The 26,187-nt window shown below is 32.3% G+C and overlaps 2 protein-coding genes across 3 annotated transcripts in view; both read left to right on the plus strand.

Annotated features, from left to right (window-relative positions):
• The first annotated feature begins 9,629 nt into the window (after nt 1-9,629).
• Nucleotides 9,630-26,187, plus strand: part of LOC139491152 (trypsin beta-like) — a 55,948-nt gene continuing 39,390 nt past the window's right edge. Inside the window, exons 1-7 of one of the 2 annotated variants that reach the window (XM_071278570.1) lie at nt 9,630-9,692; nt 10,454-10,524; nt 11,691-11,854; nt 12,597-12,675; nt 13,722-13,899; nt 14,473-14,609; nt 15,282-15,469. In XM_071278570.1, the coding sequence (XP_071134671.1) occupies nt 9,653-9,692; nt 10,454-10,524; nt 11,691-11,854; nt 12,597-12,675; nt 13,722-13,899; nt 14,473-14,609; nt 15,282-15,434 (822 nt within the window). In that variant the 5' untranslated portion in view covers nt 9,630-9,652 and the 3' untranslated portion in view covers nt 15,435-15,469. Of the gene's footprint in view, nt 9,693-10,453; nt 10,525-11,690; nt 11,855-12,596; nt 12,676-13,721; nt 13,900-14,472; nt 14,610-15,281; nt 15,470-26,187 lie in introns of those variants that run through there. The other variant, XM_071278571.1, reaches the window with a different exon arrangement.
• LOC139491153 (trypsin beta-like) lies at nt 21,643-26,177 on the plus strand. The gene is made up of 5 exons (XM_071278572.1): nt 21,643-21,704; nt 22,762-22,832; nt 24,002-24,165; nt 24,935-25,013; nt 26,056-26,177. Exons 1-5 carry the CDS (start codon nt 21,665-21,667, stop codon nt 26,131-26,133), a joined length of 432 nt encoding a protein of 143 aa, XP_071134673.1. The 5' UTR covers nt 21,643-21,664; the 3' UTR covers nt 26,134-26,177.

Raw genomic sequence — 26,187 nt, forward strand, 5'->3', positions numbered from 1 at the left:
ATATGAAAAATCTACCTAATATGCCGAAAAATGTCACTTTTCAGATGGTTTTTGGTAAAAATGAAAGTGGCCGCATCCGTGTTCATCCTCAACCTTTATATATGTTATGTATTATCATAAAATACAACTTACATTTCAATATTAAGGATGAACACGAATGCGGCCACTTTCGTTTTACACGAAAACCGTCTAAAATTTAACTAAAATGCTAGAATTATGAGGATTTCAGTAATTTAGCATGACTTAATGGTGCTAGTACCGGATATATGTGCATTGTATTGTCAAAAACAGCCCATATTTATGTAGCAGAAGCATTCTACTGTCCAATAAATAACTAAAGGTTTACATTTTAACAATTTTGTAAAACTGCTATATTTTGGGGCCAAAAAGGGGTCTTACTGAACCTTCTCCTTTGTTCAATTAAAATAATTCAGTATTTTATCGTTACAAAAGTAATCAGAAATCATAATTTATTTAAAAGTGAGTTTATGCAAAATATACAACAGCCATCCAGTTATTGTGCGACCTTATTACTCCCGTAAAATTAATTTAACTCTTTTTCTTACATTTCTGTGTCTTATGTTAATATATAAACTATAACTGACTCCCATTTAACATTCATACGAAATGTTGTTCACACCTGAAATGGTGAACCGTGACGCCTAGATGTCACTGAATGAAGATCAAAAGATTAGAATTACATAATGCTAATCTTTTAATTACCTTGAGTTTAACCACGCATTCAACATTCACTAAGTGTCACAAATTAATACACATTTTATTTCACAGTACAAGCAAGCCAAATGAAAATGTTTGCTGGAATGAAGCAAAAAGTTCAGAATACAAACATGTATTTTTAATACACTATCGTATGGAAAGCCAACGGGGTCAAATTTCTTAATTCGTAACTTGTCAATTCGTAACTTGTAACTGTGCAATTTCTAAATTGTTAATTCGTAAATTGTGAATTTGTAACTTGTTACTGTGAAATTCATAATGCTTATTCGGTAAATTGTCAGTTTGTTACTTGTAACTGCAATTTCATAATGCTTCATTCGTAAATTGTCGATTTGTTACTTGTATCTTTGTATCAAAATTCAACATTCTTCATTTGTTAATTGTCAATTTGTAACTTGTAGATTTCAAAATTCTTTATTGGTAAATTGTCTTTTTGTATATTGATGTTTTCTAACTTGTAACATGTGACTTGTCGATTCGTGAATTGTCGATGTGTGAAATGTCGAAGTGTTAAATGTCATCGTTGTATTATGCTAACGATCATTATGACGACAGATGGCGCTCGGCTTCTTCTTCTGAGTTTAATCCTCCTGTAAGTAGGAGCACCGCCATATTGAATACATACCAAAGGAGTATGTACAGCGCATACATATAAAAGATAACAAATAGATAAATACATTGTTTGTTTTATATGGCATTTATAAAAGGGACTCGGTTTTATATTCAGGTATCCTCGTATATAAACATGTTTGTTTACTGTACTGGTCACCAAACCTGCAATGAGGTGTGTCACTTCCTTTATTAAGGTATATAGATGTGTCGCTTGGACGGGCTTCCTTATCAACTTCGCAAATATATTACTGTCACTTTGCAAGAAATTTCTACTTAATATTTAACCGGGTCAAAACAAGACTAAAAACATGAAATATAAGACGGTGCTGGAAAAATACTAATATTGTCCTGGGCCCGCAAATTAGGACTCAATGTATAATGGCAGAAATGGTTTGACAACCATCATTCATTAATATTATAATCTCAATATTAAAATTTCAGAAAAGAATGTAATTATCTAATGATATGTTTTAATACAAGAAACAAATGGACGAACAGTCTTTATTTATTTGGTTCCTGAGTAATGAACATAAATCAGGAATCTGATGTACAGTAGTTGTCGTTTGTTTATGTAATTTAAACGTGTTTCTCGTTTCTTGTTTTTTTTTAATATAGATTAGACTGTTGGTTTTCCCGTTTGAATGGTTTTGCACAAGTAATTTTGGGGCCCTTTATACTTGTTGTTCGGTGTGAGCCAAGGCTCCGTGTTGAAGACAGTATCTTGACCTATAATGGGTTACTTTTATAAATTGTTATTTGGATGGAGAGTTGTCTCATTGGCGCTCATACCACATCTTCCTATATCTATAACAAATCTTTAATTATATCTTATAAGTTTTTTGTAAAACAAACTGAATGAAAAAATATTTTAAATGAGCCACTTAGTTAATGTATACTATATATCAAAACTGTGTTGAATATGCACTATTTTGTAATAAAATCTAATGGAACCAGAAAACTAATCGAGATATTGTCAACCGGAATGCGAGAAAACCGCATATACTATAATGGTCAGGTCAATAATGGGACATCATATCGTCAATAGTATGGGACCAGTTCACATCTACAATCATCAATAACCTTGAAAGAATACAGCGACAACCTGTGAGATTTATAAAAGGAGAGTACAAATCCAGAGAAGTTGGTTGCGTCTCAAACACGCTCACAAAACTGAAACTACAGGACATACAGACAAGACGATCAAGTCAGAATATTTCTGTACGAGGGGGTCGCAGTGCTATAATACCAGACAATTTAACAAAAAAAGCTCGTCCAAAAAGAACACTAAATTGCTGTCAAGGGCCCGATTTGACAATTATCAGTCAAGAAATGTTGTAAACAAACATGCAGATAAAAAACTACACGAAGTGTTTTGAGATCTCAACGAGTAAAATACAACAATATTCCAACTCATTTTTCGTATAAACAGTATTCGAATAGAACCACATTGAACAAGCGTAGTGCCGAGCGTTGACAGCCGTTATAAAACTACTCTCGTGCATCGTCAATACATCGACAGCGCTCTCTCTACCGTTGTATTAAAGCCGGTATTTGTATCCAAAACGTTTTCCTACAGATACAGATCTAAAAGGATCATGGTACAAAGTCGAAATATACTAGGAGGTGTCCCCTCTATATATTTTTAATGACCATGATCGTTAAACTATGAAACTGTTTATTTTTTACTACACGCGTCACCTACATAAATTTGAGAATGGAGATGGGGAATGTGTCAAAGAGACAACAACCCGACCATAGAGCAAACAACAACCGAAGGCCACAAATGGGTCTTGAATGCAACGAGAAACTCCCGCACCCGGAGGAGTCCTTCAGCTGGCCCCTAACCAAATGTGTATACTAGTTCAGTGATACCGGACGTCATATTGAACTACGAATTATACACAAGAAACAAAAAATTTAAAATCATGCAAGACTAACAAAGGCCAGTGTTTTTTGGAAATCTCAAACCCCCCTTCTTAATACTCCCACTTTTAAACAAATTGACGCCCTCTCCCTCTGACTTGTCAGAGAAAAGATCTTGCCATATCGCCATTTGCATGAAAGAGGCAATTATCTGTTATATGCTTACACTAATTATACCCCATGCAACGAAGTTGCGGAGGGTGTAATGTTTTGACCCGTCCGTCTGTCTGTCTGCCTGTCCGTCCGTACGTCAGTCCATCGGTCCTGTTTCTTGACATCGCAATTCCTCTCAAACCACACAACAGAATTTCGTGATAATAAGGACATACTAAGTAGATTTGCATATCGACAAGAAATTACAATTCTTTTTTTTTCTAGAAGTTACGCCCCTTTGAACTTATGTGCTTCGATATACCTCTGCAACAGTTTGTCGTCGCAACTCCTATGAAACCACACCACAGAATTTCATGAAACCTTGTAGATAATAAGGACATACTATGTAGATGTACATATCGACAGGAAATTATAATTCATTCTTTTTTCTTATACAACTTTTTTTTCTTACAGTTATTTTATTTCTCCAGTGACAATGTGGGGACGTGGGGCATGTGAGCGCGCTCACTAAGGTTCTTTAATTTTATTTCTCCACCAAAATATTTGCACATTATTTGGGGTTTGGCCAAAATAATATGTTTCTGGTCATTTTTAGAGTAACATGATAGCCTGGGATCCTGGCTGACTGCTCGACAGAAGAGCCAGGCGGAATACAACCTGGTTTGTCAATAGGAGATTAGGATGTTACGAATTCATAGCAAATGATTTGTTATTTTATATTTGAAATCCAAATTAAAAAAAAATTAGGTATATTGATTAACATCGTGAATCGTTTCAGTTAATTAACGATTGACAACATGTTAGATTTAGTAAGGTTGCCGGGCTATAAGGAGGTGTGGCACCAGGTGGGGTTCATATCGGGAGTACGGGGCATTAAGCAGCTTTTGAGATCGAGGGACTCGTGAATATTTTGGTCTTTTTGGTTGTACATTTTTATTGTAGGAAATCTGGTAGCGGCAATTTTTAAGCTTCTTGTCCAGAAAAATTCAGTAGGCATATATCTTAATACATAAAATTGAGAATGGAAATGGGGAATGTGTCAAAGAGACAACAACCTGACCATATAATCAACAACAGCAGAATAGAATATATATGTCAGCCCTTTCCTGTCAGAATAAAATGGTCCGATAATAGCATGTTATGATTAATAGAAATCGTTTATTACTAGTACCTGGGGTTTTCAGTAATGATGTAGCCTTTTAAAGCCGACTATATGGTATACGGTTTTGTCATTGATGAAGGCAGTAGGTTGCCTATAGTTGCTTGCATGGACTTTAATTGTACTTCGTGTTGGTGGATAGTTGTCTCATTGGCAATCATACGGTTTGTTACCACATCTCCTTATTGTAAATACCTGAATAATCCAGTCGTAATATTCCACTGACCAACGACTATTTTATTAACCTCGTAATAAGAAGAGATCAATTATTTTGAGGGACTGAACTAGTCGGGATGTTTTTTTTATATAGTTTCCGAACGAAAGTCCACGTCAGTAATAAAAATAAAACTGGGATCCTGTAAACATGCAATTCTTGTTTTGCTTTTTTTAGACGCATTTGCTGTAATTAATTGATTAAAATTACTTAGGTATATATTCCACATGGAGGTACTCCGACTTACAGGAGGATTATACACCGAAGAAGAACCCGAGCGCCATCTGTCGTCATAATGATCGATAGCATAATTTAACACTTCGACATTTCACACATCGACAATTCACGAATCGACAAGTCACATGTTACAAGTTACAAAACATCAATATACAAAAAGACAATTTACCAATAACGAATTTTGAAATCTACAAATAACAAATTGACAAAAAACAAATGAAGAATGTTGAATTTTGATACAAAGATACAAGTAACAAATCGACAATTTACGAATGAAACTTTATGAAATTGCACAGTTACAAGTAACAAACTGACAATTTACCGATTAAGAATGTTGAAACTACAAACTTTAAGGTGCAAGTTACAAATTGACAATTTACGAATTAAGCATTATGAATTTCACAGTAACAAGTTACAAATTAACAATTCACGAATAAACCATTTAGAAATTACACAGTTACAAGTTACGAATTGGCAAGATACGAATTAAGAATTTTGACCCCGTTGGCTTTCCATACTATCGATCATGTCAGTTTCATATGTTTGTGTAAAGAATTTGTAGAAAAAAATATCATACAAATGTTCTATTGTATTATTTACTTTAATTACTAAAATTCGTATAAAAAATCCACACAGTAATCCTACAATCTAATTTTAAAAGTTGCATGGCTATCACTTACTTTTCGTTGGTTAATAGCTACACCAAAAGTCGTCGATGCGCTTTAAATAACGTTATTATATTGTTAACGAACAAGACTTGAATGAGATTAATTTCACTCCCGGCATGCTAAAAGACTTAAACTACGTCACATAAGTCAGGAAGTTTGAAGAAATAAAATTAATTATTCCCAATTTTCTTCTTTTTTTCTTTATTACTTTTCATATCAAAATAAAAATTGGTGAATATGTTTTTTATGGTATTATGAACATTATAAGATGAAAAGTGAAAAATCCCGAATTATCCCTTTAAACATTGTTAAAATTATCATAGGAAACATGTGTACTCGGATTCACGTTGATTGGACTTTTACTTCATTAAAAACTACCTTGCTCCAGGCAGTTCACAACAGATTGATCACGTTTTGAGTAATATTGACACATATTATGTTACTCTAGAAGTGATGAACGGTCTAGTTGATAAAAAGTATAATAAACTTTTAGATACGACAGAAAGAGTACTAAAAAAAGACAAAAGAAACTGGTTCATCTTGACAGCAAAATAAACCATGGTTTGATAAAAATTGTAAAGACAAAAGTTATGAGTTTCTTAAGGCTAGAAACTTGTATAATACAGTGAAATCAGGTGCTAATAAACTAGCAAAGAATAGTACAGTCAAGGGATACCACAAGCCACTTAACATTACTTATCATTGGTATAGAGAAAAACTGTTCTGATCAACTTGGATCATTATCGAAAAATTGCTGTAAGATATTTGGGAAGACACAAACAAAATAATATGAGTACAAAAAAAAAACCCTCTATCTTCATTGGAGCAATCCATGAATATTTTAGAATCATTAATACAAGTGATGAAGACCATTTAACTGATATTAATATAAATGAGCTGTGGACCAACTTATAATGAACTTTTAAATGGAGTTATTTTTATGCCCTACGATAGTAGAGGGGCATTATGTTTTCTGGTCTGTCTGTCTGTCTGTCCATTCGTTCGTCTGTTCGTTCGTCCGTCTGTCCCGCTTCAGGTTAAAGTTTTTGGTCAAGGTAGTTTATGATGAAGTTGAAGTCTAATCAACTTGAAACTTAGTACACATGTTCCTTATGATATGATCTTTCTAATTTTAAAGACAAATTAAACTTTTGACCCCAATTTCATGGTCCACTGAACATAGAAAATGAAAGTGCATGTTTCAGGTTAAAGTTTTTGGTCAAGGTAGTTTTGATGAAATTGAAGTCCAATCAAATTGAAACTTAGTACACATGTTCCCTATGATATTATCTTTCTAATTTTAATGCCTAATTATATTTTTTATCCAATTTCACGGTCCATTGAACATGGAAAATGATACTGCGAGTGGGGCATTCGTGTACTTTGGACACATTCTTGTTGTACCATAAATGTGGCCGATAGTTTTCTCGTTTGAATTGTTTGACATTTGTCATTAAAGGGGCCTTTTATAGCTGACTATTCGGTATGGGCTTTGTTCATTGTTGAAGGCCGTACGGTGTTAATTTCAGTGTCATTTGGTCTCTTGTGGAGAGTTGGCAACCACAACACATCTTCATTTTTATCATTATAGAACAAGAGGTTGTGGATACTTGAAACAAGATAAAGCTCTTGGTACAGTCAGAATTCTAAATTAGTTTTTGACAAACTCTCCACCATTGTGATATGTATTTACACTAAGATTTTTAATGTGATATTGCATGCAGGGATTATTCCAGGCATAGATAACCTGATCCGTATTTGGCACAACTTTTTTTGAATTTTGATCATAAATGCTCTGCAGAAAGAAGAAAGGCTGTTAACAAGGACATTGAGCTGATGTTTTCCAATCGAGACGGGATTCTGACAAAATGTACCTAGACCATGAAAAATACCTACTTTATGTCATGAATGTGTTGGTAATAAATTTTACGTTTTATTATCTATGTCAGCATGATTCTATTGGTAATTATAGGAACAATATCTACCCAGATATTACACTATTAATCCACAATACATCAATTGTCCATACTAGTATGTAATTCGTAAGTCTATACATACGGCTTTAATTTTATAAAGAAAAATGCTTATTTATTCTAAAATATCTACAAATTTATTTCTATCCGTTTAAAAGTACAGCATACATAATGCCTATTTTTATTGTTTGATTGTTATACTTTGACCTCATGCATTTATGTGTGCGCGTTATCAATAAATCTTGATAATTTTATTAACCAATCAAGGTGTCCTTTAAAGGGCAGATTAAATACAATAAACTTTTTCATAACATAATAAATAAAATAGACAATAATTAAAACATACTAATTTTTCATTAGATTAATAAATTATGCTGATTGTATAGAAATAGAGAGAAAAACAATCATTCACATTGATGTTTATATATGTCGTGTACAAATTACGATTTTGTACATGTTATAACATGTAAAAATATATCAACATGATATAAATTGCACAATCCAACTATACATATTATATAATGTCCAAAAGTACCTCGTATATGTTATAACATGTACATGTACAACATATTGCTTAAAAATGGTTTTAACTTGAAAACAGAGATATGTTTCTATCGTTGCAACATTTTATTGCATGTTATTAACCTCAAAAATAGCTTCATCTTTTATTGTGTTTGTTCCCTTTCTATATATATAGTCAATTGCAAGATGAATAGTTTTTATAATTTCTTTATACCTTTTGTAACACATACGCTGTCAAAAACACTATTCAGTATTTTAATCTGATGAATTATAATGAATCATAATGGTGAATCTCCACTTTGAAGGCAATGTAAAATATCTGCACAATAAATGACACTTTTAAAGATGCAAGAGGATAGCCATGATAGAATTTACAATGTCGACGAAATTTCTCGTCAAACAATAAAAAATAAAATTGAGAATGGAAACAATACCCTGTTTTCAAAGTAGATGATATATATTTAGAACATCAAAATGCCATTCGCCTCATGTAATGATGTTATTAGCTATCAAAATCAATAATTTGATTCATAATATTTACAACAGTTATACTGGAGGCCAAAAACGCGGAAGATTAGATTCAACAACTCCAAAGATTTTCATAATTAGGCTTGATGCAGTAAAAACATTTCCTTTCTCTGGATTGGATTGTATAAAGTATGCATAGGTGACATTGCTATAATTTCTTGCATGCTTAACAAAAAAGAGAGGGAGGGGAATTATCAAAATTGTAAAGGCTTTGTTCTTAAAAAGTAAAGATGAACCAGTGATCTGTTTAATGTTATTGTGAAAATGCACGAAACTATCAAACAGCGTCATGACTATACGACATGAGATTTGTTCATTGTTGAAGGCCGTACTGTGACCTGTAGTTGTTACTTTCTGTGTCATTTGTCCTCTTGTGAAAAGTTGTCTCTTTGACAATCATACCATATCTTCTTTTTTATAATCACACTGCTGTAAGACATGGTGGACTGCATAAAACATACAATGACATGAAAACACATGCCAACATAAGCCATGAAGCGACGAAAATATTTCTGAAACTTTGTGATCACAGTTCTCTTAAGAAAGACGTTTTTTGCTTTTAATTATTGTTCTTTATTATTCAATACATTTCAAATGTATATTCTGTTTTACCTGAATTTATTTTATAAGTTTTGTATAATTTAAACCATTTTAAGCAATATTTAGTACATGTTATAACATGACGAAAACTGTCATCCACCACACGTGTTATCAGTTCTAGCTATTTTTCGTCAAACTGATAGCCGACAATAAATTACTAAATTCAAACTATAAACTGTGTTAAGCAGTAATTTAAAGTATCTCAAGCTTTTGTCCAGAGTCTATAAATTTAAATTTTAAGTGTTATAGGTGACTAAGAAATACACAAGTGTCATGCACAACGTGCAAGTTTCATTTTACACCATGTATAAAAAGCTAAATATTTTAAAGTTTGTCACTAATCGGACATCTAGGAAAAAGAAAGATGAGAGCCTTAGTACTTGCGTTTACACTGATTGTAGCTGGTATGTTTTTGATAAGACTTGTTCAAACTATTGTTTCTTTATTCATTCCATCTAGTCTATTACATTTGTGTTGGTGCTTCATATATATGTTTGTTTATGTTACCTACCCGAATATATTCAAAAAGCTCATTAGGTCATTTCATTCATTGATATGAAAATGTTTGATGGTATTTATACATTTATAAAATAGACAGATTACATTAAGGATGCGTCACTTTGCCTTTTGAAGTTGAATAAAAAAATAATTGTATCTTAGTGGAAGCGGGTAAATACATTTTTGGTGGATTGTATCTCAAGATTAATTGTTTAAAGTGGTCTAAAAGAGGGACGAAAGATACCAAAGGGACAGTCAAACTCATAAATCTAAAACAAACTGACAACGCCATGGCTAAAAATGAAAAAGACAAACAAACAACAGCACACATGACACAACATAGAAAACTAAAGAATAAACAGCACGAACCCCACCAAAAAACTAGGGGTGATCCAAGTGCTCCGGAGAATTGAGAACAAGGCCATTTGTTGGTGTATGTGTTAGTGGTATGTTGCATATATAATTAATTTGTCTAACATTGTATAAAGATATCCTGTTATCTCTACATGCTACTTTTGGAATCAATTATTATTCAAAAAAATAAATTATAAACATTATTGATTTTACAAAAATGAGCAACAAACTGTTAAATATCATTGCGCGTTGTGTCTTTTTGGTTTGTTGTAAATAATTTTTCGCATTTCTTACTTTTTATTTATTATTACAGCCTCTGCTGTTGACATATGGCAACCAGCGAAAGAGTTGATAGATAGTGTAGAAAGGGGAGACAAATGGCCGGTAAGCTTTCTTGTTTGTGAATAACTGTGTATAATTTTGTGGACAGTTGTTTCGTTGGCAATCAGACAACATCTCCTATTTTGTTTTATAAAGAAAGAGAGACAATTTTCCCTGTAGTTGGTTCACTCCCAGGGTCGAAGTCTAAAAAAGGTGTCACATTCTTTACTGTTTATATAGTATTAAATTATAAACAGTCATTTCGGGGCCTGTTATAGCACTGCGGTATGGGGTTTGTAAATTGTTTAATGTCGTACGGTGACCTACACTAGTAGTTGTTAATTTCTGTGTAATTTGGTCTCAAATATTGCATCGGAGGACATCGCTAAATATAACTACTGATTTTTGGTTTTAATCAATGATGTCATAGCACTTGTTTTAGGATTAGTCTCAAAATGTGCCATCATTTCTGTCAAAGTCATGATTTTCATCTGTCATTAGGCGTTTTTAGTTTTTATTTAACAGTAAAGATTGAAAGTCTTTTGGGAAAATGATCCTGATGTGAAAAAAAACAGGAATAAATGGCATTCCTCTTTCCAACTGTTTGATGGGGTTTAAAAATTGGTTTTAATAAGGACAAATACAAATTAAAAATAGGTCCAAAATCAAGAATAGGGAACAATGAAGTGCTTAAACATAACGAAATAAGTATAATGGGCAAACATGGAAAAGATAGATTAAAATGACCTTAAGAATGAGAAAGAACTTGGCACATAAAGCCGCACTTTATTATGCCTGGACAGAAGATATTAGTATGTAAATTCACATATTGACATCCCTCCGATTTTGCCTACAACTAATGTATAAATAGATATAATTATTATTATATAAATTTTAATTTTATTAATATTATTATACATTTTGATGTTTTATCATTATTATTATAAATTTTGATATCTTATTATTATTATGATAATTTTTTATATTTTATTATTATCATCATAATTTTTTATATTTTATTAGTATCATCATAACTGTTTTATGTTTTATTATTATCATCATAAAAAAAAGACCTTAAAAATGTGAAAGAATTTGGCACATGATTCCGCACTTTATTATGTCCGGACAGAAAGGCATAGAATGTGTATTCACATGTTGACAACCCTCCGATTGATGCATTAATATTTATTATTATTATTATTATAAATTTCGACATTTTATTATTCTAGGTCGATGACGGGGAAGGGAGAATCGTCGGTGGTGAAGATACAACAATTTCCCAGCACCCTCATCAAGTGTCCCTACAAAGAGGTAATAGCCATATTTGTGGAGGTGCCATTGTGAATGCTGACTGGATTGTAACGGCTGCACATTGTGTCGACAGTTCTAGACCGTAAGTGTATATATATATGTTGTGATAACACGAAAATTATTAACTTAAATGCCTACATCAAGATCTACTAATATATGATTAAAGTAATGAAGAACTGAACTTTGAATGACAGGTGGATGGTCAAATGAACTTTTATCTATATCTGATTTAGCGTTTTCATTTTAAAAATATTTCTGACTATCGGTTCTTCTTTCTTGACATTTTTTAAAACCGTTTCCAAACGGATTTATATTTAGGTTTTTCGGTCTCCATGTTTTTTTATTTTGTTTTGACATTGTTTAACAAGTAAATAAAAAACAATATTCAAGCCATGTTTTGTGGCGTCTTGCGAAGATAAAAAAAACCCTAATATACTAGTACAGCACAGCAAATGCATTATTTTGTGTTTAACGCCACATTGACTTCATTGGCCAGTTTGTTGCGGTAAGTTTTTCATGATTGGTCGATTCTGGATTAGTTTGAGGTAACCACCGTTCAACATAACACGCTTTGAGGTTAATTCAGTGATAAAAAAAGAGAAAATATGAAGTCAATTTGGAATTTATAGAGTCAAACTTTCCAAAGTAACCACTTGTATTTAGCAAAACCCTTTGTTATAGGACTATTAGTTGTAGGTCTCTTTGTATTGTCTTTCATATAGTTTGAACGTGTAAAACACCACCAGTCATATAAAACCATATTTTGCTCTCCCTTATTGCTGATGGATAATAAAACACATATTTTCTTTTTTCTCTGTATTCAGACAAGACTACAGGATACGAGCAGGATCTTCAGCTCATGCTAGCGGTGGGACTACGAGAAGTATAGAGCTCATCGTATCGGTAATATTCTGATCATTTATTCCTTTAATGATTCAGGGTAATATATGTGTTTGTCTAGTATTGACAAAACTACATATCAACCCGAAACACAGTTGTGTATCATTAGTTACACTTTGATTTTATGACATTATACGAAACCATGCATACATGGCCTGCCTTTGAAATATACACGGTCTCCACACGGTTGACTTTATCCAAATATATTCATATAATTTATAGGCTATTTTATTGAGAGATTGGACAGAGCAAGTTAATGTTAAATAGAAATCACCACCATTACATTAAATGTTTAGAGTCGACAATAATGTTTATAGTTTTGATCACATACATAAAAGTATCAAAATAGAAGTAAACTTTAAGACTTTTCAGTACCAAAAATGAAGAAGTAAGGAAGCTAGTTTTGCCCATACAAGCAGTATATATAAACGACACTCACTACAGTGAATCTGGTCAACCTTTAAAAACGGGTTTCTGGTAAATAAATTATCCAACATTGACAAAATGACTAATAACCGGATTTCCTCATTTATTACGTGTTAGGCATCACAGGAGCATAAACATAAACATGTAGAAATACCGATATGTCATGATGAACTATTTAGATTTGGGTCCGAATATAATCATGGGGCTAAAGCTAATAAGTAAATAAATAATAATATGTAAATGTTCATTAAAATACTGTTATATTTGAATTGAGCGTCACTGATGAGTCTTATGTAGAAGAAACGCGCGTCAGGCGTACTAAATTATAATCCTGGTACCTTTGATAACTATTATATGTCAGGTGAAATTAATGTCATACAGATATACCAATGTCGAAGAAAGTAATCCTACTGGCTCTTGCGGTAACAAAACATTCCTTTGTAATATATTCACATGATATTTGATTTGTAAAACAAATCGTAGTACAAACATTTAAAAAATAATCTGAAATTTTTTTTTACTGAAAACCCACAAAATTTTGTATATAACAAGCATCACTACATTGCATTTTGGAATTGTGAAAAACGCGAAATGTAACCTTTTTATAATCTCTTTTTTGTTAGCACGAAAATTACAACTCAGGAGCTGGAACATTCCCAAATGACATTGCATTGATGAAAATGTCATCCAGTTTGTCATTAAGTGGAAGTATTTCAGCCATTACCTTGGCAACAGGAAGTCCTGACGAGTTTGCTGGCCAGACATGTGAAATCACTGGATGGGGCAGAACTTGTGGAACATGTAAGTACATAACTAAAACAAAGTCTTGCAGAACTTGTGGAACATGTCAGTACATTACCGAACCAAGTATGGCAGAACTTGTGGAACCTGTAATCAAATAACTAAAACAAAGTCTTGTAAAACTTGTGGAACATGTAAGTACATTACTAAAACAAAGTCTGGCAGAACTTGTGGAACATGTAAATACATTACTAAAACAAAGTCTGGTAGAACTTGTGGAACATGTAAGTACATAACTAAAACAAAGTCTGGCAGAATTTGTGGAACATGTAAATACAATACTAAAACAAAGTCTGGCAGAACTTGTGGAACATGTAAGTACATAACTAAAACAAAGTCTGGCAGAATTTGTGGAACATGTACGTACATTTCGAAAAAAAAGTTTGGCAGAACCGGTGGGGTTTCTTAGAAAGGAGCCACATGCTCCCAGGGAATATTCTTTAAATATATATCATAAAATTGATTGAATAATGCCAATTTTGAGACAGATGTGGAACTCATCTGTATGACCAATCCATAATAATGTGTCTCTAGTACGCCTATTGTATGAAATTGTCAATTTTTATTTTCCAGGCGGTTTACCTCCTAATTTACAATCATTAAGCATGCAAGTGCTAAGAAACAGTGAGTGTAAAAACTATTGGACTGGCAACAACATACTTGACGGCCATATCTGTATATTCCAAGGAACTGGTTACGGTGCTTGCAATGTAAGTGATGCACATTCTTACATGAGTACTGATTAAGTTTCTGTATAAAGCTTAATATATATATGTTTTACAGCTTTTTCATATTTGCTATTTGGATTAAATTGTTTCTTTACTGATAAAGTGTTCGCATGAAAGTTATCTGCTTTGACATTTATCAATATTTAACGTGTTTAATAAAAAAAAACGCTTCGTGAGAAAATATTTAAGATATCAAGAGAGAAACATTAGACATAAGACATGTGTGTTCAGTATGTGTAGATGTTATAATTAAGAAATAATTCATGGGGGCTTGAATATATCGTGATTTTACCACGGGTTGGCCCTTTATGACAAATACTTTACCATTTTAGCATTGTTTGTTTAAGTTTCCTTGTTTGTGATGATTTTCGGTTCACAAGCGTGTATTTTCCTGCAAAATGCTTATATTCTGACGTCATAGTTCCAAGACGTCGGTTAGCTCATTCATAAAAAAGCATATGACATGGGTGTACGATCGGAACAGCCCAAACAATATATTCATATTTTACAACGGGTGTGCACTCAAAGCGAGTGAAGGACGTCATGTTAGAATATTTTTTATATAATGTTTTTTCATTTGCCAGTAATCTTTATAAATACATCTATACCCTTAAATACCTCCGTTATATTATATCATCTTTATTTTATCATTAGGGAGACAGTGGAGGACCAATGGTTTGTTCTGGTCAACTGGCTGGCGTCACATCCTGGGGCGCGAGTGGATGTCCAGGAAGTCGTCCAAGCGTTTACACTCGAATTGGTGTGTACAAAAGCTGGATGGACTTCGTGATGGCTTCAAATTCCTAATTATAATGTCCGAATAAACAATGCAGTATACTTGTTTTAATCTTTTTTTTTTTTAAATGTATGCAAGCCAACCCTTTGATTGATTTATTGGTCCACATTTCACGTACACGGGACTGGTGGCTACGTGGAAAGAGCTAAACAAGATGATTTATCATTGATAACGTCACAGATAGTAACACCTCACGTTCTCTACAATCTAGAATGGTTTCAATGTTTTCCCTCAAACTTTCATTATTAAATTTGTGGTTACTAAAATAACCCGTAATATTATGATATCAAAAATTGTCATTGTTCCAAATTTTATCATTGTTTGGATAAAATTGAAATACACTAGCTTCATGGAAAAATTGATAGTTTATTCGAATACGTCTTCAAAACACAATTAATGGATTTACCATATTACTTAACAGAAAAGCAGCATTTTAACTAATTAAATTGGTGTAAGCGATGAACTGTCTAAGGAAAAATCTTGCTTACGTTTGGTATGAAAAGGTCTAGTAGTTATATATCTGGTATAGGCATGATAATTCAATTGTCCTGCCATTCCAAGAACTATCTTCATATATTGGTTACGAAATATGGCAGGGATCAATATTAAGAATCGAATAATAAACACAGAAAATCTTCGGGTTTTATAATCCTGCAATTCTATAAGAAAATATCTCTATCAAACCTAGGAATTATCTGTCAACAAGTGAATTTTCAAAGCACCAAGCTATAAGCAGATAAGAAGATTTGCCACATTTAATATTAATATGTTGTGTACAAAAAATGCATGTTCGACTGGATGAACGTTTTGGGTAAATATAACGATTAGCTGTACGCAGAGTTTGTATCAAGTGGAAAAATGAGTAATTCCAAAGTCTTCAACCATAGACCGACACAATCAATACAATATGTCGGGCTCCAAATAGTCCCGAGTGCATACGAGCACAAACACTTTAAAAAAAACCAATCAACAATCATCTATAAATATAAGTGTTGTTTTCCCGTTTCTACACAGAACTTCCTCGATGTATTCATTTCAAAGCAGGGACACTTTCAAAACGTCTTTCAATCATTACTTAAATCAGAGAAATCTTCAGTAAAACATATGGTAGCAATACACAGTTACAAGTTTAGTTTTTTTGGTCATGGCGATTTTGTTTTAAATATGAAAGGTTTTGTACAATAAAATTGATTTTGAGATAGTTGAAGAATAATATAGCCTTCCGAGTGGGTTTATTTGAACATTTAAATTGTATGAACATGTTTTACAGCGTCTGGCGTACTAAATTATAATCCTGGTACCTTTGATAACTATTTACAGGCCATTTGTTTGTTTGACAGTCCGTTTTTTCACATCCGTCCAGAAATTAGTGTAGTGTTTTTAACAAAGATTTGATCCTTGACCTTTTAATTACGTTTAATGGAAAAACGAGCAAAACTGCATGTTTTCTTGTGCCCTTTTGCTAAATAAATGTCTATGGTTTCAGTAGAGGTATCACTGTATTGGATTTAAATTTCTTCGTTTGACCAATTTGTTTCAGACTTTTGTGGCATTTTCACCCTCCCATTTTTGGCAATAGTTTTATGAAATAAAAGCAGATTGTTGCCATGGTTACATCAAAAAGAGATTATATTTCACCATTATAACTATTTGAAATAAAATATATGGAAGATGTTCTTTCCAACAATATACACATGCATAACACAAATATAAAGTATATTTCTTTTTAAAAAGGAAGGGAACAGAGGTGGTTTAGAAATGTTGAGTGTCAATTTGAAGTTTTTTGCTACCTATGATTAAAATACAATCCTAATGTAGTGTAATACCCATACAAGACTAGGGCAGCTTGTTATAGATTAATATTTGCTGGAAAAACAAATTAAACAAGAATATGTCCATAATACACAGGTGTTCTATTCGCACTATCATTATCTATGTTCAGTGGCCCGTGAAATTGGGATCAAAACTCTAATTTGGCATTAAACATTGTTAAAATTATCATAGGAAACATGTGTACTCGGTTTCACGTTGATTGGACTTTTACTTCATTAAAAACTACCTTGCTCCAGGCAGTTCACAACAGATTGATCACGTTTTGAGTAATATTGACACATATAATGTTACTCTAGAAGTGATGAACGGTCTAGTTGATAAAAAGTATAATAAACTTTTAGATACGACAGAAAGAGTACTAACAAAAGACAAAAGAAACCGGTTGATCTTGACAGCAAAATAAACCATGGTTTGATAAAAATTGTAAAGACAAACGTTATAAGTTTCTTAAGGCTAGAAACTTGTATAACACAGTGAAATCAGGTGCTAATAAACTAGCAAAGAATAGTACAGTCAAGGAGTACCACAAGCCACTTAACATTACGTATCATTGGTATAGAGAAAAACTGTTCTGATCAACTCGGATCATTATCGAAAAATTGCTGTAAGATATTTGGGAAGACACAAACAAAATAATATGAGTACAAAAAAGACAAACCCTCTATCTTCATTGGAGCAATCCATGAATATTTTAGAATCATTAATGCAAGTGATGAAGATCATTTAACTGATATTGATATAAATGAGCTGTGGACCAACTTATAATGAACTTTTAAATGGAGTTATTTTTGTACATAAATGTGGCCGATAGTTTTCTCGTTTGAATTGTTTGACATTTGTCATTATAGGGGCCTTTTATAGCTGACTATTCGGTATGGGCTTTTTTCATTGTTGAAGGCCGTACGGTGTTAATTTCAGTGTCATTCGGTCTCTTGTGGAGAGTTGGCAACCACAACACATCTTCATTTTATCATTATAGAACAAGAGGTTGTGGATACTTGAAACAAGATAAAGCTCTTGGTACAGACAGAATACTAAATTAGTTTTTGACAAACTCTCCATCATTGTGCTATGTATTTACACTAAGATTTTTAATGTGATATTGCATGCAGGGATTATCCCAGGCATAGATAACCTGATCCGTATTTGGCACAACGTTTTTGAAATTTTGATCATAAATGCTCTTCAACTTTGCACTTGTTTGTCTTTATAACTATGTTGATCTGAGTGTCCCTGGTAAGTCTTATGTAGACAAAACGCGCGTCTGGCGTATTAATTATTAGCCTGGTACCTAATTATTCCTGAAAATTGGAGTGCAGGACGATTACATCACAATTGACTTGAGGTTTTTGAAGACTTTTCTTATTTATGTGTTATCTTTATATATAACAGTACTGTTTTAGATACAAAAACAAACTTATTGACTAAGCGCAAAAATCGATGCATTTTATATATCGAATGGTAAGAAACGAAAACATTACAATAAATTTGCAACTTAAATTTTTTGATTCTTTGATACACTCAATTCTTTATGGTTTTGAGGTTAGGTTTTGAGAATTTGAAAATAATTTAACAGATGCATTTGAAATTTTCCAAAAGAATTAGAAAAATTAGAAAAACTTAACCTTAATTTGTGGTGTATGAAAAATTGGGAAAATTTCCTTTGCCAATCGAGTTAGGTATAGACTGATTTCAACGTTATACTACTGTTGCCTTTATTTATTAATACCACCTGACCTAAATCTCTGCTGGTAGACAATCTGTCCCCGAGGATTCTACAAGTCCATTAGCCTAACAGCATGAAAAATAGTAGAATAAAAATAAGGTTGTAAACAGGATTTGTTTTCTCTCTATCGATTTATGACTTTTGACAGCGGTATACTACTGTTGCTTTCATCTATACCGGTGTAAAGTATTGAAAAAAAGCAATGAACTCCGTAGAGTTAAGTACAGGCTGCTGCTTGAATCAAGAAATCACTGTAATTATGTTTCAAAATTCAAAACACTGGGTTAGGATATCTTTTCACAAACCAGATTGCCTTTTGTGATTAAAAAAAAAGATCAATATTGAGTGATCAGTTTTTACCTAATGGTTTGGCGATATAGCATATTCATCTCGAGGACAATAGAATATTTGAAGGAAAACAAATGGATCAGACTATCTGAACAGACATTCTAATTCATCATAGATTACAGGATTGAAATTTTGCATTTGTGTCAGATGGGCGATTCGTCTACAAAAGACTCATCAGTGACGCTCGAATAAAAAAAAAAAGAAAGGCTGTTAACAAGGACATTGAGCTGATGTTTTCCAATCGAGACGGGATTCTGACAAAATGTACCTAGACCACGAAAAATACCTACTTTATGTCATGAATGTGTTGGTGATAAATTTTACGTTTTATTATTTATGTCAGCATGATTCTATTGGTAATTATAGGAACAATATCTACCCAGATATTGTACTATTAATCCACAATACATCAATTGTCCATACTAGTATGTAATTCGTAAGTCTATACATACGGCTTTAATTTTATAAAGAAAAGTGCTTGTTTATTCTAAAATATCTACAAATTTATTTCTATCCGTTTAAAAGTACAGCATGCATAATGCCTATTTTTATTGTTTGATTGTTATACTTTGACCTCATGCATCTATGTGTGCGCGTTATCAATAAATCTTGATAATTTTATTAACCAATCAAGGTGTCCTTTAAAGGGCAGATTAAATACAATATACTTTTTCATAACATAATAAGCAAAATAAACAATAGTTAAAATATACTAATTTTTCATTAGATTAATAAATTATGCTGATTGTATAGAAATAGAGAGAAAAACAATCATTCACATTGATGTATATATATGTCGTGTACAAACTGCGATTTTGCACATGTTATAACATGATAAAATATATTGTACATGATATAAATTGCACAATACAAACATACATGGTATAATATGACCAAAAGTACCTCGTATATGTTATAACATGTACATGTACAACATATTGCTAAAAAATGGTTTTAACTTGTACACATTTTATATTTTAGAGATATGTTTCTATCATTGCAACATTATATCGCATGTTATTAACCTCAATAATAGTTTCATCATTTAGTGTGTTTGTTCCCTTTCTTTATATAATCAATGACAAGTTTAATAGTTTTTATAATTTCTTTATATCTTTTGTAACACATACGCAGTCAAAACACTATTCAGTATTTTAATCTGATGAATTATAATGGTGAATCTACACTTTGAAGGCAATGAAAAATATCTGCATAATACGTAACACTTAAGATGCAAGAGGATAGCCATTTCAAGGAAAATTTCTCTACACGCAATACCCTGTTTTCAAAGTAGATGATATATATTTAGAACATCAAAATGCCATTCGCCTCATGTAATGATGTTATTAGTTATCAAAATCAATAATTTGATTCATAATATTTACATTAGTTATGCTGGAAGCCCAAAATGCTAAAGAGCAGATTCAACAACTGCAAAGATATTCATAATTAGGCATGATGCAGTAAAAACATTTCCTTTCTCTGGATTTGATATAGTATGCATAGGTGACATTGCTATAATTTCTTGCATGCTTAACAAAAAAGAGGGGGAGGAGTATTATCAAAATTGTAAAGGCATTGTTCTTAAAAAATATAGACTAACCAGTTATCTGTTTAATGTCATTGTGAAAATGCATGAAACTATCAAACAGCGTCAGGACTATACGGCACGGGCATTGCCCATTGTTGAAGGCCGTACTGTGACCTGTAGTTGTTACTTTCTGTGTCATTTGGTCTCTTCTGAAGAGTTGTCTCATTGACAATCATACCATATCTTCCTTTTTATAACCACACTGCTGTAAGACATGGTGGACTGCATAAAACATACAATGACATGAAAGTACATGCCAACATAAGCCATGAAGCGATAACAAATATTTCTGAAACTTTGTGATCACAGTTCTCTAAAGAAAAACGTTCTTTGCTTTTAATTATTGTTCTTTATTATTCAATAAATTTCAAATGTATATTCTGTTTTACTTAAATTTATTTTATAAGTTATGTACAAGTTAAAACTATTTTAAGCAATATTTAGTACATGTTAAAGCATGACGAAAATTGTCATCCAACACACGTGTTATCAGTTCTTGCTATTATTCGTCAAACTGATAGCCGACAATAAATCACTAAATTCAAACTATAAACTGTGTTAAGCAGTAATTTAAAGTATCTCCAGCTTTTGTCCAGAGTCTATAAATTTCAATTTTAAGTGTTTATAGGTGACTAAGAAATACACAAGTGTCATCCACAACGTGCAAGTTTCATTTTACACCATGTATAAAAAGCTAAATATTTTAAAGTTTGTCACTAATCGGACATCTAGGAAAAAGAAAGATGGGAGTCTTAGTACTTGTATTTACACTGATTGTAGCTGGTATGTTTTTGATAGAACTTGTTTAATCTATTGTTTTTTTATTCATTCATTCTAGTCTATTGATGAAATCTATTCATATGATGAAATCATAATCTTTCAGTCAGTTTAATTGAAGTCTGGAGCTGGCATGTCAGTAAACTGCTAGTAGTCTGTTGTTTTTTATGTATTATTGTCATTTTGTTTATTTTCTTTGGTTACATCATCTGACATCAGACTCGGACTTCTCTTGAACTGAATTTTAATGTGCGTATTGTTATGCGTTTACTTTTCTACATTGGCTAGAGGTATAGGGGGAGTGTTGAGATCTCACAAACATGTTTAACCCCGCCGCATTTTTGCGCCTGTCCCAGGTCAGGAGCCTCTGGCCTTTGTTAGTCTTGTATAATTTTAATTTTAGTTTCTTGTGTACAATTTGGAAATTAGTATGGCGTTCATTATCACTGAACTAGTATATATTTGTTTAGGGGCCAGCTGAAGGACGCCTCCGGGTGCGGGAATTTTTCGTTACATTGAAGACCTGTTGGTGACCTTCTGCTGTTGTTTTTTTCTATGGTCGGGTTGTTGTCTCTTTGGCACATTCCCCATTTCCATTCTCAATTTTATTACATTTGTTTTGGTGCTTCATATATATGTCTGTTTATGTTACCCGAATATATTCAAAAAGCTCTAAAATTAGGTCATTTCATTCATTGATATGAAAATGTTTGATGGTATTTATACATTTATAAAATAAAAAAATACCTTAAGGATGCGTGATTTTGCCTTATGACGTATAATAATCATATAATGTGGGCTAAAATGAGAACAAGGCCACTTGTTGGTGTATTTGTATGTGATATGGTGCATATATAATTAATTTGTCTAACGTTGTTTAAAGTTATCCTGTTACCTCTACAAGCTACTTTTGGAATCAAGAATTATTCTAATAAAATAAATTATAAATATTATTAATTTTACAAAAATGACTAACACACTGTAAATTGTCATTGCGCGTTGTGTCTTTTTGATTTGTTGTACATAATTCATCGCATTTCTTACTTTTTATTTATTATTACAGCCTCTGCTGTTGACATATGGCAACCAGCGAAAGAACTCATAGAAAGTGTAGAAAGGGGAGACAAATGGCCGGTAAGCTTTCTTGTTTGTAAATAACTGGGTATAATTTTGAGGACAGTTGTTTCGTTGACAATCATGCAACATCTCCTATTTTTTTTTATTAAGAGATAGAGACAATTTTCCCTGTATTTGGTTCAATCCCAGGGTCAAAGTCTAAAAAAGGTGTCACATTATTTACTGTTCATATAGTATTAAATTATAAACAGTCATTTCGGGGCCTTTTATAGCTGACTATGCGGTATGGGCTTTGTAAATTGTTCAAAGTCGTAAGGTGACCTATATATACCAGTAGTAGTTAATATCTGTGTCATTTGGTCTCAAATTTTGTATCGGAGGACATCGCTTTTTATAACTACAGATTGTTGGTTTTACTCAACGATGTCATAACACTTGTGTTAGGATAAGTCTCAAAATGTGCCAACATTTCTGTCAAACTCATAATTTTCATCTGTCGTTAGGCGTTTTTAGTTTGGTGATATATCGAACAGTAAAAATTGAAAGTCTTTTGGAAAATTGATCCTGATGTGAAAAAAAAACCCCAGGAATAATTGGTATTTCTCTTTGCAACTGTTGGATGGGGTTTACAAATTGGTTTTAAAAAGGACAAAAACAAATAAGAAATAGGCCCAAAATCAAGAATAGAGAATAATGGGGTGCTAAAACATAACGAAATAATTATAATGAGCAAACATAGAAAAGATAGATTAAAATGACCTTAAGAATGAGAAAGAATTTGGCACATAAAGCCGCACTTTATTATGTCTTGACAGAAAGGAATAGTATGTGTATTCACATGTTGACAACCCTCCGATTGTTCCGACAACTAATGTATAAATAGATATTCTTATTATATCATTTTTGAAATGTTATTACTATTATTATAAATTTTGATATTTTATCATTATTATTACAAATTTTGATATTTTATCATTATTATTACAAATGTTGATATCTTATTGTTATGATAAATTTTGATATTGTATTATTATCATCATAAATTTTGATATTTTATTATTATTATCATAAAAAAATGACCTTAGAAATGTGAAGGAATTTGGCACATAATTCCGCAATTTATTATATCCGGACAGAAAGGCATACATAGTATGTGTATTCACATCTTGACAACCCTCCGAATGTTCCTACAACTAATGCATAAATAGTTATAATTATTATTCTAGGTCGATGACGGTAAAGGGAAAATCGTCGGTGGTGAAGATACAACAATTTCCCAGTACCCTCATCAAGTGTCCCTACAAAGAAGTAATAGCCATATTTCTGGAGGTGCCATTGTAAATGCTATCTGGATTGTAACGGCTGCACATTGTGTCGACAGTTCTAGACCGTAAGTGTATAGATATATTGTGATAACACGAAAATTCTGAACCTTAATGCCCACATCAATATCTACTAATATATCATTAAAGTAATGAAGAACTTAACATTGAATGACTGCAAGGCGGGTGGATGGTCAATTGCATTTTTTTTTCAGAAAAAAGTAACATCTCTATATCTGATTTAGCGCTTTCATTTTCAACATATTTCTGAGTATCAGTTTACACTAAATCTTTCTTGACATTTTTTAAAACCGTTTCCAAACGGATTATATTTGGGTTTTTCGGTCTCCATGTTTTTTATTTTATTTTGACATTGTTTTACAAGTAAATAAAAATCGATATTCAAGCCATGTTTTGTGGCGTTTTGCGAAGATAAAAAACTATTATACTAGTACAGCACAGCAAATGGATTATTTTGTGTTTAACGCCACATTGACAACATTGGCTATTTTTGGCGGTCAGTTTTTCATGATTGGTCGATTCCGGAGTGGTTTGAGGTAACCACCGATCAACACAACAGGCTTTAAGGTTAATTTAGTGATAAGAAAGATGAAAATATGAAGTCAATTTGGAATTTATAGTGTCAAACCTTCTGAAGTAACCACTTGTATTTAGTAAAACCCATTGTTATAAGACTATTAGTTGTAGGTCCCTTTGTAGTGTGTTTCATATAGTTTGAACGAGTACAAGACCACCAGTCATATGAAACCACAATTTTTCTCTCCCTTATTGCTGATGGATAATAAAACACATATTTTCTTTTTTCTCTGTATTCAGACAGGACTACAGGATACGAGCAGGATCTTCAGCTCATGCTAGTGGTGGGACTACGAGAAGTATAGAGCTCATCGTATCGGTAATATTCTGATCATTTATTCCTGTACATACAGGGTAATATATGTGTTTGTCTAGTATTGACAAAACTACATATCACCCTAAACACAGTTGTGTATCATTAGTTACACAGTGATTTTATGACATTATACGAAATCACGCCTACTAATCCTATTTTAAATATACACGGCCTCCACGCGGTTGCTTTTAACCAATGATATTCCTAGAAATTTATAGGAGGTACGATACAAGCTTTTTATATTTTAGAGACTTGACAGATTTGTCTAACGTTAAATATAATTTACCATTACATTATATTTTCAGAGTCGACAATGATGTTTATAATTTTTGATCACATACATAATAGTATTCAAATATAAGTAAACTTTAATTTTTCAGTACCAAAAATGAAGAAGTAAGACAGCTTATTTTGTCTAATATAAACAGTATATATATACGACACTACAGTGAATCTGGGTAAACGGAGTTTCTGGTAAATAAATTATCCAAAATTGACAAAAATCACTAATAACCTGATTTCCTCATTTATTACGTGTTCGGCATCACAGAAGCATAAACATAAACATGTAGAAGAACCGATATGTCATGATGGATTGTTTGCAATTAAGTCCGAATATAATCATCGGGCATAAGATATAAGCTATGACATCCCAAGTCATATACAATAAAATATAAGTCATTCTGAAATACTATTCATATATTGTCTGCATTCTGTTATGAAAACTAATAGGCAAAAACAATTATATTATGTAAATTTTCATTAATATACTGTTATAAGTCAGATGAAAGTAATGTCATACAGACATATCAATGTCGAAGAAGGTAACCCTACTGGCTCTTGAGTTTACAAAAAAGTCCTTTGTAATATATTCACAAGATATTTGATTTGTAAAACAGATTGTAGTACAAACATTTGGAAAGTAGACTGCAAAACAACTTACTGAAAAAACACACAATATTGTGTTTAACAAGCATTATTACATTGCATTTTGGTATTGTGAAAAAAGCGAAATGAAATACCCTTTTATATACTCTTTTTTTAGCACGAAAATTACAACTCAGGAGCTGGAACATTCCCAAATGACATTGCATTGATGAAAATGTCATCCAGTTGTCATTAACCGGAAGTATTTCAGCCATTACTTTGGCAACAGGAAGTCCCGACGAGTTTGCTG

This window comes from Mytilus edulis, chromosome 10 (genome assembly GCF_963676685.1).
Source record: "Mytilus edulis chromosome 10, xbMytEdul2.2, whole genome shotgun sequence".
In the NCBI taxonomy this organism is placed as follows: domain Eukaryota; kingdom Metazoa; phylum Mollusca; class Bivalvia; order Mytilida; family Mytilidae; genus Mytilus; species Mytilus edulis.

Excerpts from the sequence above, each read along its gene's own strand:
- LOC139491153 (XM_071278572.1), top strand. The coding sequence starts at position 21,665 with ATGGGAGTCTTAGTACTTGTATTTACACTGATTGTAGCTG. Across the intron at positions 22,833-24,001 it reads AAAGGGGAGACAAATGGCCG|GTCGATGACGGTAAAGGGAA; the intron begins GTAAGCTTTCTT and ends TTATTATTCTAG. Across the intron at positions 25,014-26,055 it reads GTATAGAGCTCATCGTATCG|CACGAAAATTACAACTCAGG; the intron begins GTAATATTCTGA and ends CTCTTTTTTTAG.